The sequence below is a fragment of the Leopardus geoffroyi genome, chromosome A1, assembly GCF_018350155.1.
Source record: "Leopardus geoffroyi isolate Oge1 chromosome A1, O.geoffroyi_Oge1_pat1.0, whole genome shotgun sequence".
NCBI lineage: Eukaryota > Metazoa > Chordata > Mammalia > Carnivora > Felidae > Leopardus > Leopardus geoffroyi.
This window is the reverse complement of record NC_059326.1, coordinates 79,617,397-79,634,501: the sequence shown is the minus strand read 5'-3', so window position 1 is coordinate 79,634,501 and position 17,105 is coordinate 79,617,397. Positions and strand designations below refer to the sequence as shown.

Here is a 17,105-nt window from a genome sequence, read left to right as displayed (position 1 = left end):
GGTGATAAATGCTCCAGAAAATATAGCTGGGAAGGGAGAGAGGGAAAAGGTGCTGACTTGAAGGTGATGAGGAAGCAGGTCTTGTAGATATTTAGGGGGAGAATCCATTTGGCAAAGGGAATGAATAGCCGTGCAAAGGCCCTGGGGCAGAAGTTTTGCTAGTATGGTCCAGAATAAGAAGTGGATCAGTGTGACTGATGACAAGGGACATAAGGAGAGTAGTAGGTGAAGAGGGGGACATGACCAGGGACAGTGACCTGTAGAGTCCAGTCAGCCATTGTAAAGACTTCATGTCATATTTAACAGGCATGAAGTGGAACAGTCTTTGAAACGATATATAGAGCATTTAAAAGCTTTTCGACTGGAGTCATCTAATTCTGCCATTGTGTCTTTTTCTGCCTGCCACTCCTGAGTTTCCTTCTCAAAAGTCGCATGTAGACTGAGCAGCCCTGCAGGTGGGTTGAGGCACTGAGATGTGATGGGGGGAGGGGCCCCGGCAGATGATGAACAAGATAAAAGCACCCGCCTATTGGCGGAATTGCATACTTGATTACACAGACATTTGTAAGGCACTTTGTAATCTCTAAAACGTTTCTAAATGTTATCGAGTCCTCAGAATCTCCTTTTGGGGGTGGGGGGGGTGGTTAAAGGAAACCCCTTATGTTTTAAAGGAAAAAACACCTGAGGGGCTCCTGGGTGGCTCAGTCGGTTAAGCGTCCAAGTCTTTTTTTTTTTTTTTTTTTAATTTTTTTTAACATTTATTCATTTTTGAGAGACAGAACATGAGCGGGGGGAGGGGCAGAGAGAGGGAGACACAGAATCTGAAGCAGGCTGTAGGCTCCGAGCTGTCAGCACAGAGCCCGACCCGGGGCTCGAACTCATGAACCGTGACATCATGACCTGAGCCGAAGTCAGACGCTCAACCGACTGAGCCACCCGGGCACCCCTAAGCGTCCACGTCTTGGTTTGGGCTCGGGTCACGCTCTCACAGTTTCTTAGATTTGAGTCCTGCTGACGGCATGGAGACTGCTCGGGATTCTCTCTCTCTCTCTCTCTCTCTCTCTCTCTCTCTGTCTGCCCCTCTCCTGCTCGTGCTGCCCCCCGTCTCTCTCTCTCCCTCTCCCTCTCTCTCTCTCTCAAAAATAAATAAACAAACTTAAGAAGCAAACCAGCCTGAGCCTGGAGAGACTGTCTGGGACTGGGGGGAGCTGTTGGCCTGGTAGGTTTGCTCCTGCCTGGTTCTGTGTCTTCCTGGTGAGGCCGCACCTTCTTTGGGGGGATAAAGGCCCTCAGCCTGGATGAGCCGTTGGTGCGTCTGGACCTGGGTCAGTGTGCACGCGGCCACTTACCCCCGAGTCCCGGTCCCTTGACAGGAAGGCGCTAATGGAGTGAGCCAGCAGCCAAGGCTTCCAGAACGTGAGAAAAGCTGGCGTGCCGCCCGCGTCCAGGGACCCTGCCTCCTTCGCTGTGTGTGTGAGAAGCATGGCCGTCTGGCAGATGGCCTTGCGGGCAGTTCTTTCTAGCTGATGTGGTCTTAAGAACTTGGCACGGTGTTTGGGTCTGTCCTCAGGATTCAGGGTTAGTTTTACTTAGTTTTTCCGAAATAATGTGGGGAAAAAAAAAAAGTCAGCATACATAAACTGGTCCATTTTACCAGGACCGGTGACCTCACCTAACTACCTGCTTACCTGTCCTGGCCGTCGTCGCTCCTGCTGCTCAGGGGTCCCTCCTGCCTCTTCCAGACCAGAGATGGAACATTTAGATTCTCCAAGTGCGTGTTCTAGAAAATACGCGTGTGCCCGTTGGCCTCCTTGATGTCTCTGTTTCCTAAGGTAACTCTAGAAGCTTGATGGGTGAGGCCTGGTGGCAGCCAGCAGGAGTGGGGGCAGCGGGTCTGGGGTGGGGAGGGTCCGGGCTCGCATTTGGGCCTTCGTGGGGTCCGCCCTTGTCCGTGCAGCCCCGAAGGTTCCCACACCCCGACTCACCAGCGGTCCTGGGCTCCCCATGCACAGCGGGGCGAATGGACTCACCTTCTTCCTGTTCCCCTTTGCGTAGGTCGCTTGGAAGCCCCCCTCGTGTCGCCCCAGTACATCAAGTAGAAATTACAAAACGGCCTGTTGTTGTTTGAGGAAAATGGAGAAACTAAGAATTATTCTCTATGAATTCCTATGTGCTGAGTGTCACAAGGTGACACAACCGGTAGCTGTTACCTGGTGGAAAGGATTCCCTGGATGGGACACCCTGCTGGCGGCCGCACTCTGGAAGGGAGAGCACGGAGCCTGTGCTGTGCAGGGGTCGGGGGGAGGGGGTGATGCTGTGTGTGCAGCTTACGTCTGCTGTCGCCTTCTGTCCCGGTGGTTCCCAGAGAGGTGGTCGGGGAGGCCCGTCTCTTCTAAATCCATTCTTTTTTAAAAGTTTGTTTTTAAAGTCTATTTATTTTTGAGAGACAGAGCATGAGCAGGGGAGGGGCGAGAGAGAGAAACACACACACAGAGTCGGAAGCAGGCTCCAGGCTCTGAGCTGTCAGCACAGAGCCTGACACAGGGCTCAAACCCACAAACCTGTAAGATCGTGACCTGAGCTGAAGCCGGACGCTTCACAGACTGAGCCCCCCGGGCGCCCCTCTTTTAAAGCCATTATTAAAAGCCCTAGAAGATTCTGCCCGGGAAATGTGATGGGCCGGTCAGGCTGACAGTGCAGCCTTCTTTGAGTGCCACGAGTGATGTCTTCATACCGATTTGACTGTTTCCCCCTCCCGGGCGTCAGCAGCTGGGGAAGCTTGTCTTTCTGTGGTTGGATATTTTGCCCCTTCGTGCTTTCTTCTCTCAGGAGACAGGGAAGGGTGACGCACGTGTGTGATCACGTGTCTCAGTGGTGTCTCCCTGGGCCTCCAGGAGGGGTGGGGGGGCCAAGGTGTCCAACCCGCCTGCTCTGTCCAATCTCCCAGGAGGCCTTGGGAAATCCCAGGATGGGAGCCTGACCCAGGCATCCTGGGGTCCAGAGCCGCTGGTGCGTGAGGTCCCCCCCAGCACTTGAGCCTTTGAAATGTCTGCCAGGTGCTGCCGCCAAGTTCCGCCAAGGCCGCAGAGGGGAGTCGGCAGCCTTACTCTGTTGAGACTCCAGTCGTGAGTGACCGGGAGACCGCTTGTCGTTCTGGCTGGAAAAGCACCTGTAGGTGTTTGTCCTGCCCCGGGTGCTGTCTGGTTGTGAAGTGGGGGCTGGGGGGGGGGGGTGCGGTTGAGGCGGGAGCAGCGCCCTGCTGTCTTACTCGGTTTTCTTTTCCAGCAGCTGAACTTTATAAAGACGGTTTGTAGCTCAGCACTTTGCGTTTGTCATTACTGGAAGGTTAACCAATAGCGTTTCACTTGGATGTGGATCTTAACTCGGGGGCAAGGGAGTTTGCACGTTGCTCCGTAGGCAGGTGCACTTGCGTGCGTGAGGCCGCGAGAACGGAACCCAGCCCAGCTGGCTGGTGGCATCGTGCTTGCGGGCACATTCGGTGCGGAGGAGCATTTGTGCCCTCGTGACGGGGCAGCTGTCTGCACCGGGCACACGCGGCCCCTGCCCGGGCGTCCCGTCCCGCCGGCAGGACGTGAAGAAAGCAGCCAGGCCAGGCGTGCTGTGCCGCGTTTGGGAGCTATTAGCTTTAAATGGCCCGGAGTTACCCCCGGAAAAACAATTCTGCTTCTGTTCCGCTTCTGTCCAATTAAAACGAGCTGATTCATTTCATTCCGGGAGCTGTTTGCCTTTGTGTTTGTGCCTTCATCGGTTGTTTATTTGCTGCTTCAAGTCGCACTTGCTCGTGACGTCATTCGCGGGTATAGTTTTGAATGAAGAAAGGGCCGTGATGGCAGGCGCGCTGGGCGATGCCACAGCCATGGCCACGCATGTTAGCCCGGGGAGGGGGCGGGAGGAGTCAGGCTTCCTGTGGCAGCGAAGGGCCGCCCGGGCTCATTAAGACGAAGTCTTTGTAGTTCAAAACGAAACATGTGGCTACGTGTATACATCATTTAAAGGAGCTGGAAGAAAGTTGGAGGGGGGGACCCAGCTGCCTGGGGGCGAGCGGTGCAGGAAGCAGATGTCCCTGTGCATGAGCAAAGTCCCATGTGTCTCTAGAAGGTGTTCCACTTCCTGGTTTATAACTCCCATACATAGAGCCTCCTTGGGTGGTTTCACGGTGGCCCGGGGAGCAACGCCAGGCAAGGAGAATGACGTGCCCATTTTTGGAAGGAACAGATAGGTAAATGCTGGCTCCTGGGCCCCAGGACCCCTACTCCTGCGGGGCGGGCCAGTGACCGTCCGCACCCACATCGCAGTGAGCCCTTGGAATGGCGTTTGGCTTAAGGCACAGGGACGGCTTGACCTGAGTCATTCCTGAGCTCCCGGGATGCCTTCGAGATGAGTGACCGTGGCGGGAAGTTGCTGGGGGTGGGCAGGGTGCGACCCCCAGCCTTGGCTTTGCCGGCTGCCCCTTCTCACAAGGGCTGTTCAGTGAGATCGATTCTGACCCGCCCAGTGGACAACGTGAACATCCTGTACGATGTGGACGTTCTAGATATGGAGGGGGTGGCCTGTAGTTCAGGAGCAGGGACCGGTCAGGCCACCAAGCGCTTGTGCACAGTGGACACTCTACCTGGAAAGGAGGTGGTTGGGCAGGGGTGGGGCGGGGGAGGGGGAGACGTGGTGGGTTCCAGAATTTCCCCCTGTTCTCTTTAAACATTTTTTTTTCTTGTGATGAAAGACAAGCACTTTATTGATTATTACGCTCTATTTTTAACACATTTCCAAATTATTGTATGTTAAATGTGAAAAACAGAGTATATTTTAGAATCCTGAAGGCATACCGTTTTAACTATACTCACAGGTCTGTTTCCTATTCAGTGATATTATAGTGGGATTTGAGCTGTATTTGGCTTAATTTCAGACTTCCGGAAAATGCCTATTTCGATTTCACTAATAAAAACAAAGGAACGAAGTCATAAAATTAAAATAACCCCAGTAGCAAGTCTTAAATATTTAGATATTTAAAAGAAAGAAAGGTGCATTCAAAGTGGTCTGTAACAATAGGGTTTTGTGGGGTGGATATATTTTGAATAAATTCTTATACATTCCTTAATTCTGCAGGAAAAACACAATATTTAGGTTTGAGAACATCAGATACAAACAATATAACATTGTTATAGGATACGTAAAATACGTATTTTTTACATCAGTGTAAACTCCTAAGCGTAATAATGCATGAAATCTGAGGAACGAATCGCACTGCTTGTAGGATATTTGCAATTTTACTGCACGTCCTATCGCCTGGCTCAAGTATCCGTACTGTTTCTCGGTGCAGAAACATACCACATTCACGTTCGTAAGCGACCCGAGAAAGAGAAAAGGGTTATTTGGACCCCTCTTGGATTTCAGGTCCAGTGTATTATAACTTCACCTCTGTTAATGTTGAAAGTGTCGTGCCACAGGATGTAGTAATAATCATACGTGCTTAGTACTTTTGCGTTCCGTATGAAACACCAAGTAAAAGAGCCATAGGTGAGGGAAATTACTCCCCAAAGGGTGCTGGCTTCCTAAATGATTTGATGGCTTCCTTCCTCATTTTCAGTAGAGCCTGTAACAGGAGAGCATGGTTTTCAGCAGACAGCGTTGCATTTCTAAAGGATGCAAGTTCACAGATAATCTTCCCGGGGACTCGAAGAGTCTCCGGGTGTAACCCACAGATGTTGATAGATGGCCCTGTCTTGACCACTTCAACCTTCTTCCTTCTCCTGGGTGCCTTCCCCATGCTGGGGGTGGGTGGGGGGGAAGGTTGCTGCCCAACCACAGGCCTCTGCTATTGAAATGCAGAAGCATCATATGCGAGTGAATGAGCCTGGGTGCCAATAAAACTTCATTTACACAAACAGGCAGCAGGTCAGATTTGGCCCTACCTTGTTGACCCTCTGGCTTAGAACCCACTCTGTTGTGAGGTGAGAAGGGTTTTCTTTTCACTTGGGCCTCAGACAGTTCTAAAGTTGCCTCCTCCTTTAGAAGATTTTTTTTTTTTTTAAGCGTTTCTGCCTGTGAGACATGGCATAAACCACATGGGTTTTTATTTCAACTTAATTCATCAAAGCTTTAGAAAGGCTCTAACAAGCATCGTGCCAGATGCTGGGGACGGGCAGGGTTCGAGTCCTCAGCTCACTGGGGAGACAGGTGCATGTGGCAGTGAGCCATTGCCTGTGTGGTATTTTGTGTCACTGGGGAGTTTTGTAACGAGTTAATGGCGGTAAAGTGTAAACTCCCGGGGCCCAAGTGAAAGTCAGAGACCTCCTGTCCCCCTTCCCAGCCCCACCCCTCTCTCGTTACTTGTAGAAATGGACAGCGATGGCCCCAGTGGAGGCGTGCGTGCAGAGCCCTGGGGGGTGGGCTGTCCTTTGCTGCTGACCTGTCACTGATGCTCCCTCACCTGGTTTCTACCTGGGAGGGTCCGACATTTCATAATTTAAGAGCAGGGTCCCCCAGCAATGCAGGGGGCGCTTTTGTCCTTCGGGGGTCTGGGCTGAAGAATAATCAGTAATATTTCTCCTATGCTGTTGGACGTTGCTGCTACAGGGATGATGGAAAACTCTCACCATAGAAGCATAGCTTGTGGGATGGGTGCGTCCGGCTTTTTAATAACAAGCACAGAAAAGAAAGGAAGGCTGGAGGGTCGGGTGGAGGTCTGCTGAGGCCAGGCATCGGAGAATTCACGCAGGCCCCCGTGGGAGGCTTGGCTCAGTGGAGGGAAGGTTCAGTGCAGTAGCTCACAGGCCAGGACACCCGACGGCTCTGATGTTCCGTGATTAAGACAAGGTCTTTCGTGAAGGATTAAACAGGAACTGAAGGAGGACAGCTACCTTTTATGAACCCCAGCCCCATACCAGGACTCGACCTTTTCCCTCTGACCCCCTGCCCCCTCCCCCACCCCCTCCCGTCTCCTGCTGCGTCATTGCCATCAAATTGCAACTTGGTGCTGGGAAATTTCTTCAACAGCGAGCACTCAGGATGAAATGACTTCACTTGTCAGAGGAAAGGGTGATCTCAGGGCGCCTGGGTGACTCAGTCAGTTGAGTGTCCGACTTGATTTCGGCTCAGGTCGTGATCCCAGGGTCGTGGGATTGGGCTCTGAGTCAGGCCCTGCACTGAGTGTGGAGCCTGCATGGGATTCTCTCTCTCTCTCCCTTTCCCTCTCTCTCCTCTCTCTCTCTCAACCCCGTCCCCACTCGCTCACTCTCTCAAAAAAAAAGAAAAAAATTAGAAAGTGGAATTCCTATAAAAGACATTTTTACGTCTTTCACGAGGAGAGTTGGTAAAGTAATTTACTGCCGGGAACTTCTTCCCTGTCTCTTATGTTATTTATTTATTTTTTTCCTATTTAAATGAAAAGTTCGAGTAACCGTTTTTCTTAGAATCTCTGGCTTGTTGGTTATCACACTTAACCTTACTTTATTACTTTTTTTTTTTTTTTTTGGGTGTATTCACGAGTGTTTTGCTTTTAGTCAAGTAAGGAGATACTGAATTATCAGGTTTATTTTTCTAGGAATTTCTCACGTAACTGAAAAGTTTATTTTCTCTAGTAATCCTATGTTTAACATCAAAGGTTTAAGTGGGCCACAGGGTGACGTGTCTGGGCTCGCCGCGGGTCTCTTTCTTCCTAAGCGTAGTTTCCACTAGAAATAGAAATTTCGATTTGAGAAGTATGTTGTTTTATTTGTCATGCAGCTCGGTACCCGCAGCACCCCTAACTCCCATGTGCCTGAAAAGGTTACGTCGTTTTTACCTGCTAAGTACAGATGTGCTTTCTTTGGTCGGGGGGGGGGGGGGCTGGTCACCAGTGGAGGGGGGGAGGGGGGGAGGCTGTTCTGTGCAGCTGTGCTGGGAGCACCCTCCCCCCCCGCCTCCAACACACACCGCAGAGTCTGCAAAGTCCCGGGACTTGCATGGAGCCGCCCTGAGTGAGGCCTTGCGGGGCCTTACGCAGATTTCCACATACGGCCCTCCCTGGGGCTCCACATGGAATCTGGGGAGCACCCCACGAGGCTCTCTGCAGAGAGAGAACCAGGGGTCTCTGTGGACAGCGTTGTGCCCTGAATTCTGGCCACTCAAATATTGACCGTGAAGCCAAGCACGTCCAAACCCACATATTCATGAGAAATCAGAACGAGGAAGCAATGGGTCAGAACGTGTATCCAAAACGTTGCTTGAATTTATTTGCCCTGCTGCCGATTTCCCCGATTCGTCTCTAAAACATTCTGGACCTGATGCTCACTGTCCTTTCCACAAATGTGTTTGTAATCACGGAGCCCAGCTCACCAGTGGCATGACGGGACCGTGTTCCAACATCTGTGCTGTCCATGGCAAAGATGCTCTGCGACTTGTTTAGTGATGCACTATTTAGTGATTTGTTTTCTATGTTTTTCCCTTTTTTTTTTTCTGTAAAGTAGCCCAGATTGAATTGAAGGTGGGGCCTTTAATGAGGGTGCTTTGCTCATTTGCATTCCGATGCTCTTTTAAATGGAAGAGAACAGGCAGGGAGCCGCCGCGCCCCCCCCCCCCCCATCCTCAGGAGTGGTGGTAACCAGTACATGGAACTCTGTCCTTCCTGTGAACATCATTTGTCATGTGTGATAGAACAAAAAGAAGATGGAGAAGACGTGGCCAGTGTGGCATGTCATATGGAACGAGTGTGAGAGTATTTTTCCCTTAAATCAACGACTTAAAAAAATTTTTTTTAATGTTTCTTTATTTTTTTAGGCGGGGAAGGGGCAGAGAGAGGGAGACACAGAATCCCCAGCAGGCTCCAGGCTCCGAGCTGTCAGCACAAAGCCTGACGTGGGGCCCAAACTCACAAACTGTGAGATCATGACCTGAGCCAAAGTCGGACACTTAACCGACCGATTCACCCAAACATCCCTCACTAGTATTTTTTTTAATGTTTAGTTATTTTTGAGAGAGAGAGAGAGCGAGCACGAGTGGGGGAAGGGCAGGGAGAGAGGGAGACACAGAATCCGAAGCAGGCTCCAGGCTCTGAGCTGTCAGCACCGAGCCCGACGCGGGGCTCGAACTCACGAACCGTGGGATCATGACCCGAGCCGAAGTCGGACACTTAACCGACCGAGCCACCCAGGTGCCCCTAAATCAACTACTTTAGATCATTGCTGCTGTGAGTGGGTTTCTTTACAAAGTAGTGTCTAAGCTACAGAATAGCACAGTGTATGATCATATGACAAATTCAGCGAAGGCCGATAAGTTTAGGTTCTCTTTAGATGCATTACCTCCGGAATCCGGCATCCAGGTATGTTGGTAACGCCTGCACAAGCAACACGTGGGTCCTCATGTGTTTTGTTTTGTTTTGCCGCTACACTTGACGCGTTCAAGGAATATCTCCCATTTTCACAAATGTTCAGGGCGGATTGATTGTACAATTAATAATTTGTACTTTGCTTCTACTAGAATTAACGCAGATCATACGGTATGTGAAATTTTGCTGGAATCCCCATTAGGAAGCATAAATATTTAAAAGCGAGGATGTCAGGGGGCACCTGCGGGGCTCAGTCGGTTAAGCATCTGACTCTTTGATTTCTGCTCAGGTTGTGATCTCACAGTTCCTGGGATCGAGTCCCACTTCCAGCTCTGCGCTGACAGCACGGAGCCTGCTTGGAATTCTCTCTCTGCCCTTCTCCCATTTGAACTCTCTCTCAAAATAAACAAACATTTAACATAGAGTAAAAGTCAGTAAACAAATGGAAAGGCAAGTGTGCTCGGCTCTCGGGCTCTAGCTCCTGCTTCCCCTTCCTCCAGGGCTGGGGCTGGGGGAGCAGGGTGGAGGGGGTGGGCGGGTTCCGGCTGGGGCTGGGGGAGCAGGGTGGGGGGGCGGGTTCCAGCCCTTCCTCTGGGGCTAGGGGAAGCAGGGCAGAGAGAGGGGGTTCCAGTCCTTTCTCTGGGGCTAGGGGAGCAGGGCGGAAAGAGGGGGTTCCAGCCCTTCTTCTGGGCCTGGGGGGAGCAGGGTGGAGAAAGAGGGGGTTCCAGCCCTCCTTCTGGGGCTGGGAGAGCAGGGCGGGGGGAGGGGGTTTCCAGGTGGCCTGCTGGCCTGGGCTCCATGTCCGGAGCTTGCTGCCTGTGGACCCTGCAAGCCCCAGCCTCCTTCCAAGGCGACCTTCAGGTGGCCACCTGTTCCTTTGACTGCTTCCCTCCTGAGACCGTGGTTCGGGGCCCCCGCTAGCTGTGGGCAGCAGCCTCACGTTGGGAGGGTGTCTCGGGTCTCAGTTGAGGCAGAGGGCTTCTGCCCAGGCCTTCTTTCCATAACAAATTAAAACTTACAATTAGATTTCTCAAACCGATCCCCTTTTTCCTGTGTGTGTTCTTGGTGGCACTTGCCTCTGGTCCATTTTGTCCGTATCCTTTTCCTCAGCAAGCCATGGGCCTTGTGACCTGATTGGGGGTGTCCCCAGCCTGCTCTCCGCTTCCCTTCCTTCTCCTGCATCCGAACAAGGATGCTAGATGAAACCAAGCTGTTTTGTTGGGCGCGAGGCCTCCGCCGGCTCCTGGGACCGCAGCGGGTGGTGGGGGACCCAGGCACGAAGGTGGTAAACCGAGGGGTGGGTGTTTGGAGCGATGCTGGGTGGCCGCGTGGACCCGGGGTCCTCGGCCGTGGGGCCCTCAGTCTCAGCCCTCCTGCTACCACACCGGGGTGTGTGTGCATGTGTTTGCTCTCGCGCACATCTGTGTGCATAAACGTGCTCGGAGCTCTGCGTACTTCATGCCGACCTCGGTCTCTGCGCTGGTGGCTGGTGTCTCTCCTCTTCCTGCAGTTCCCGCATCCTTCCCATGGCCAACAGCAGGTACCTGTCACTGTGATGGTGTGTGTGTGCGCTCGGGGTCACCTCTGCAGTCGTCAGGGGCTCTCCTAGCCCACATGTGGGATCACAGTGGGCAGCCCAGGGCCTCAGTGTCCGAGGGAATCGTGTTCCTTGCCACCCCCACCCCGCCTGGCATGCCCCCAGCTCTCTCCCTGCCGGTGACCGCGGCCTGGCCACCCTTCAGCGCCAGGCACGAAAGCTGCTTCCTCTCCCTGCCCCGGGAGGTCAGAGGCCCATGGGGGCTCCCCTCCACCCATCAGCACCCAGGGGCCTCAGGGAGGCCCCGGCCCCGGAGAAATCGCCGTGCGCCCAAACGCGCGAGCCAGGATCGCCTTGCCTGTATCCAAACTTGCCCGCGACGCTCAAGCATAGAAGTGAGATTTTGATACTTGCACGTCACAAAGAGACAGTTACCTGTTCACCCCAATTCGGGTGCACGGCGATCTCGTGGTAGGAGTTGTTTCATGACGCGAAGCGTCCTTACGCATGGGGTAAGCTCAGCGGCGGCCCCACAAGCCTGCTGGTCGCAGTGGAAGGTACATTTCTCAGTAACTGTCACCCGCATTTCTAGGACTGTGCTGAAGTCTGGGAAAGTGAGGAATTTACTGGCTTAGCCGTTTTCAAGATAATGGATGTAGGGCTAACAGGAGGGGATTCAGCCGCGTTTAATCATTAGTGTAAAAAAATAAATAAACCAACCGTGTTCGGTCAGCAGACTGACTGCATCTTGGCCATGTGCTTTGGGGTGGCTGGGGGTCCGCCTGGCACTCGGCCTCAGTGACAAAACGCGTACTCATTTGGGGAGACGTAAGTCCGGGGTGGATTGTAGCAAACAGCCGCTCTTTAAGGGACTGAAGCAGCTGGATGTGGGTTCTCACGCGGTCTCTCATGGGGACAAGGACGAAATAGCCAGCTACAGGGCGCGTCTTTCCCCAGGACAGAGTTTGGCCCCTGTTTCCACTTTCGGAAAGAGTTTACCTGTTTTTTAAAGGCCATAGGGCTTTGTGAAAATAGTAAAATATGGTAGCACTGCCCCAAAAGATCACATTGTAGGGCATGTTTAAAAACACGGTCATGAAAAAGATATGTGGACATTGGGCGTTGAATGTTGGCAGTTGACAGTGGCCTGTGTGTCCAGGCCTTTGTTTTTTGGCTGCACTCAGGACACGACTCTGGGAGCTGGTTCCAGGCCTCCAGGGCCCACTCCTGGCCGCAGGGTGCGCTGGGAGTTTCCTCTTGCTGGGATCAGCCCTCTGCACTCAAGGTGAACAGAGAAGAATTAGAGCCCCCCAAAAGTAAACTGAGAGTCTGGGAGGGGCTGTAATGATTTTAGAGCAGCGTTCCAAGCGCAAGTGGGTTAGTACAACCACAGGGCAGGGTATGGCCAGCAGGGCCCGTGGGTGACCCTGGGGGTGGTGCACAGGGCCACTTGGCATTTTGATCAAAAACCCAAGAAGCCTTGGGGCGTCTGGGTGACTCCGTGGGTTAAGTGTTTGACTCCTGCTTTCGGCTCAGGTCATGATCTCACGGTTCATGGGTTTGAGCCCTGTGTCTGACTCTGTGCTGACAGCTCAGAGCCTAGAGCCTGCTTGGGATTCTCTCTCTCTCTCTCTCTCTCTCTCTCTCTCTCTCTCAATCTCTCTGTCCCTCCCCTGCTCATTCTCTCTCTCTCTTTCTCTCCCTCTCTCTCAAAATAATCTTAAAAAAGCAACTAAGAAGCTTAAGAAGACAATTTGCTATGAAATGTCAAAGTCTCCCAAGTTGGTCATTTTCTTAAAGAGGAACGTGTTAAGTAAGAATATGCCAGAAACGATAGAAATGGGGAACAGGTTACAGAAGCTTGATCCTCGGGCCTGGAAGGGAGTGCACAGTTAGAGTTGTTGGCGGGTCCTAACACCCTGTCGCCCACGGGGCTCCTGGGAGCACATGGCGTAACCTGGACCCGGCCGCCTGGCCAGGAGGGTTTGCGGTCAGGGTGCCTCTGCAGGAGCTCGTGCGGCATGGTCGTTTCCGGGACAGGCGATCCTGTGCCAGGGTCCCCCGAGGCGGAGTTCAGCTCCCTTTGTCTCCCCAAGGGCAAGGGCAAGGGGGCCCCCCTGCCTCCGCCTCCTACTCGGCCCAGGGCCTCACGAAAGCACACTCACAGTCACCCTAACCTGGCTGTTCCCCTTCCTCGGACACTTGGTGGGGGGGTTCCCCCTCCAAGTTGTTTCTGGAAAACGGAGTTGTGTTTGCCAGAGACACGGGCGGTGAAGGCGGCTTGAGAGGGACCTTTTCTCTAACTGGGGATTGCACTGTGCCCTCGACAGTCACCGCTGACTCTTTTCCTTTCTTTTCCAGAGTGAGGATCTGTCTGGCTTTATCACCGTGACGTCACGCATCAGAGAATGACTTTCAAAGAAGATGCTCACTGTTTTGTTTTTGTTTTTGTTTTTTTTAAATCTGAAGCTGCTTACAAATTTTCTTTTGGATCTGAGCAATGACTACATTTTGGAACATCTACGACTGTATTAGACTCTGAACCCCCCAGGCGAGGACACCTGCCTCTCCCCCTGGTTCCCACAGGGGGCATTCGTCATTCTGCTGCTCGTGCTGTGTTTCGTTTGTTTTTTTTTAACAAAATTCGCCGAAGAAGGTATTCTCAAGAAAATCGGATGTTTCCATTGGCCCTTTAAATTGTGGCCGGTGTCTTAATTTCTTCTCACTTTCGTTTTGGCAAAGCAGATTTATCCCTCAGCATGCTGGGAGATGCTACCAACACCCATGGAAGTGGGGCAATCTGGTATTTACTGGCATGCACTCAAAACTACCACAGTCCTACCTCAGTTCCAGGTGAAGCCGGATTTGTGTGGCCGGGGGCCGGCAGGACCTCCTGTACATAGATGTCTGCTGAGTGTCTCGAGTGCGGCCTTCAGCCTTATTTAACTGGTCCCAGGAAACAGCGGCTCCGTGGATCCAGTCCAGGTACCTGCGTGTTTACTCAGCCAGAGCCCAGCGTGGGACTGACACTTCTCAACGGAAATGCAATTTGGGATTGGACTTTGAAGATGGATTCATAAATAATAATAATAATAATTATATGTAACTGAAGCAACCTACTTTTGAAAATCATCAACTGTATTGGGTAGCGGGGGGGTGGGGAGGGGTTTGGGGAGGGGGTGAATATATCTTTTTACCTTTAACAGACTTGTTTAATCTTCTCTGCGTAGACGTTTATGTAGGTACATCAGATTGCAAAAGCCTTTGATCCTATTTATAAGCTCAAATGTCTCTGCTACCCTGACTCTCGAGCCTGCGTTTCCTTAACCAAAAATTCACGTAGGCATGCTAGCGATTCACGGGTGGTCGCGGCTTTGGCAGATTTTACAAAAATGTGTTATCTTTACTCCACGCTACCGTGTCGGCCAACGAGGCTGCCCTGAGCAACAATACAAAAAAAGAAAAAGAAAAAAAAATTAAAAAACGAAAGGGAAGGAAAGAAATTGATAAAAGAGGTATTCTGGCCCCTGTGTCATTAAGGGAAGAAGAAAGAAAAGACGACAGAGAACGTCACGTTACGTGTGACTAGTCGAGAAAACTTCCTGACGAGACTACCCTCATTTTATATTTTCAGTGTTCTGAAAAGATCGGTGTTGCGGTAATCATTGCAGGGGTCATCCGAAACTGCTAACCTTGACCGGCAGAATGTCCCGTCGTCTTGCTGCCCCACGTGACAGAGGGCTATAGACCTTCCTCCCGCAGGCACGTCCGTGTCCGTGCTCCCCGTCTGCTCGGATGGTCCCAGAGAGGCTACACTAATTCATTGGAGATGTGAGCTTTTTTTTTTTTTTCTTTTTGGAGAAAAATATATATAAATATATAGATATATATCACTATAGAATAATGCATTAATAAAATGAGGCTTTTTTAGAGGAAGACCAAAAAATTCAATGTCTTAAAAATATATTTAATGGCAATGCAAAAGTCTTCCTGCTTCCGTGCTGAACTTTTAGAACAGAGGATTGTATTGCAAGACAAAGTTGAATGTAAAGTGACCCCCCCGAACATTTTTAAAGTTTTACTTTTCTAAAATTACACATCACAACAGTGTATAGACCATACGATGTTAGTTTGAAGGTCGATTTCAGTGTATAATACAGATACTTTATTAAAATGTATAAAAACGCCCCAAAGTTTGGATTTCGTTTTGGGACTCGGGATCGATGGGTGGTATTTGCTATGTAACCCGCCCCCCTCCACCCCACCCCCTCCCCCAGGTACAGTGGGACTGACTCTGGACCCTGCTGGATACAGTGTATGATGTGTATTTAAGTAGTCCTCTATACTTAGAGTAGTCACGCCTCTATACAAATGGTTCACGTTCAGACTGCCGCTTACAACAAGCAAAATAAAAAGTTGATAATATACTAAATTTTCCTCCATCCTGTACATTTCAAAAAGAAAAAAGGCATATGCAATATTTACACTTTTAATTTAGTTTACAGAATGGAACCAAAATGTATAAATGTTATGTTTGCTAAAACTTCGCAATGTATATTGGGTCTTTGTACATTTTGCCTGACTTACCTTAAATTTAAAATATTTTTTGCTATATAAACTTTAACAGTTATTAAACAGTGTTTTCTTTTTGGGTACGTATTGTTTCTGGATATCAAGATGTTAAATATATTTCTTGCTATTGTGATATGACAAAAGACTTAACCTTGGTCTGTCTTCCATTGTACACGCTGTATATAAGGGTCGATGTGACGTTGCTGGAGACAGCAATAAATGGAATTAGAATAGTGCACTGTATTTAGTCTGTCTTGATCATGGATGCTCTCCTTAACAGCCATATGCAATAAAATAAAATACGTTATTTATGAAACGGATAAGGCCTCGTGGAGGTTTTTTTCCCGCGTGAGGATTCTGAGTTCAACATAAAGCCACTCACCTCCTGGTGTTTCAGAGTAAAAACGTGAAGCTCTTGAGATACTTGGACGCCTCCTCTCATTTAGATATTTTCATTCTGGCAAGCCGAGAACATTCCCCAAGTCACAGAATTAATGAAAAGTAAGCGTACGAAGGAAACATTGTACAGGATGTAGGATGCTTGCGGTTGCTGGATGGGCGCTGTCCCCAGCGCTGTGCTGACGCGAGCTCCTTTACGGTGGGCAACAACCGCGGGCGGTGGGAATCGCCCTCCCCTTTGTACAGATGGGGCGGCCGGGGCGCAAGAGACGAAATGACTTTGCCAGAGGGCCCATGGCTCTGAGCGGCAGGAGCCAGCGTCCAAGCCGACCCGCAGCCCCCCGGGGGTGCGCACGAACCATCCACACAGAGTCATCACGGCCGGGAGGTGCGCTTCCGGGGGCAGCAAATAACGGAAATGATGACTGTAGACTTTCATCAAGGATTGCTTCCCCTCCTTGTTAGAGATAATTCCTCTGTGCCCGCACTTTGCCCTAAAATTAAAGTAGTGCCATAACATGGGTGTCCCCTCTTTTGAACAAATGAAGCCAGAGCAGTTTGGAAGATGGTTTTCAATGTCGGCTTTTTGTTTGTTTGTTTGTTTTAACATTTATTTTAGAGAGAGAGAGAGACAGACAGAGTGCGAGTGGGGGAGGGGCAGAGAGGAGACAGAATCCGAAGCAGGTTCCAGGCTCCAAGCTGTCAGCACAGACCTGACGTGGGGCTCGAACCCACAAACTGTGAGGTGAGCTGAAGTCGGATGCTTAACCGACTGAGCCACCCAGGTGCCCCTCAATGTTGGCTTTTAAGGCATGAGACTGGCAAAAGCTGTGTGGTGTCGGGGGGGCCACACAGCCTGGTCGTGCCTGGACAGATTCTCCTCAGGGCTCCTGTTGGACACAGAGGAGGAGAAAGGCCTCCAGGCTGGACACCCCTGAAATCTAACTATTTTTTTTTTTTAATTTTTTTTTTTCAACGTTTATTTATTTTTGGGACAGAGAGAGACAGAGCATGAACGGGGGAGGGGCAGAGAGAGAGGGAGACACAGAATCGGAAACAGGCTCCAGGCTCTGAGCCATCAACCCAGAGCCTGACGCGGGGCTCGAACTCACGGACCGCGAGATCGTGACCTGAGCTGAAGTCGGACGCTCAACCGACTGCGCCACCCAGGCGCCCCGGGCCTTGCTGTTTTAATATCCACTGGTTTATGTGTTTGTCTTTCTTTCTTTTTTTTTTTTTTAAGTATTTTTTTTTTTTCAACGTTTATTTATTTTT

The 17,105-nt window shown here is 50.8% G+C and overlaps 1 protein-coding gene across 1 annotated transcript in view; it reads left to right on the top strand.

The window, feature by feature from the left end:
* IRS2 (insulin receptor substrate 2) overlaps positions 1 to 15,751 on the top strand; it is a 32,633-nt gene extending 16,882 nt beyond the window's left edge. The window contains exon 2 of the mRNA XM_045481987.1: positions 13,221 to 15,751. Within this exon, the coding sequence (XP_045337943.1) occupies positions 13,221 to 13,225 (5 nt within the window). The 3' untranslated portion in view covers positions 13,226 to 15,751. The remainder of the gene's footprint in view (positions 1 to 13,220) is intronic.
* The last annotated feature ends 1,354 nt before the right edge of the window (positions 15,752 to 17,105 follow it).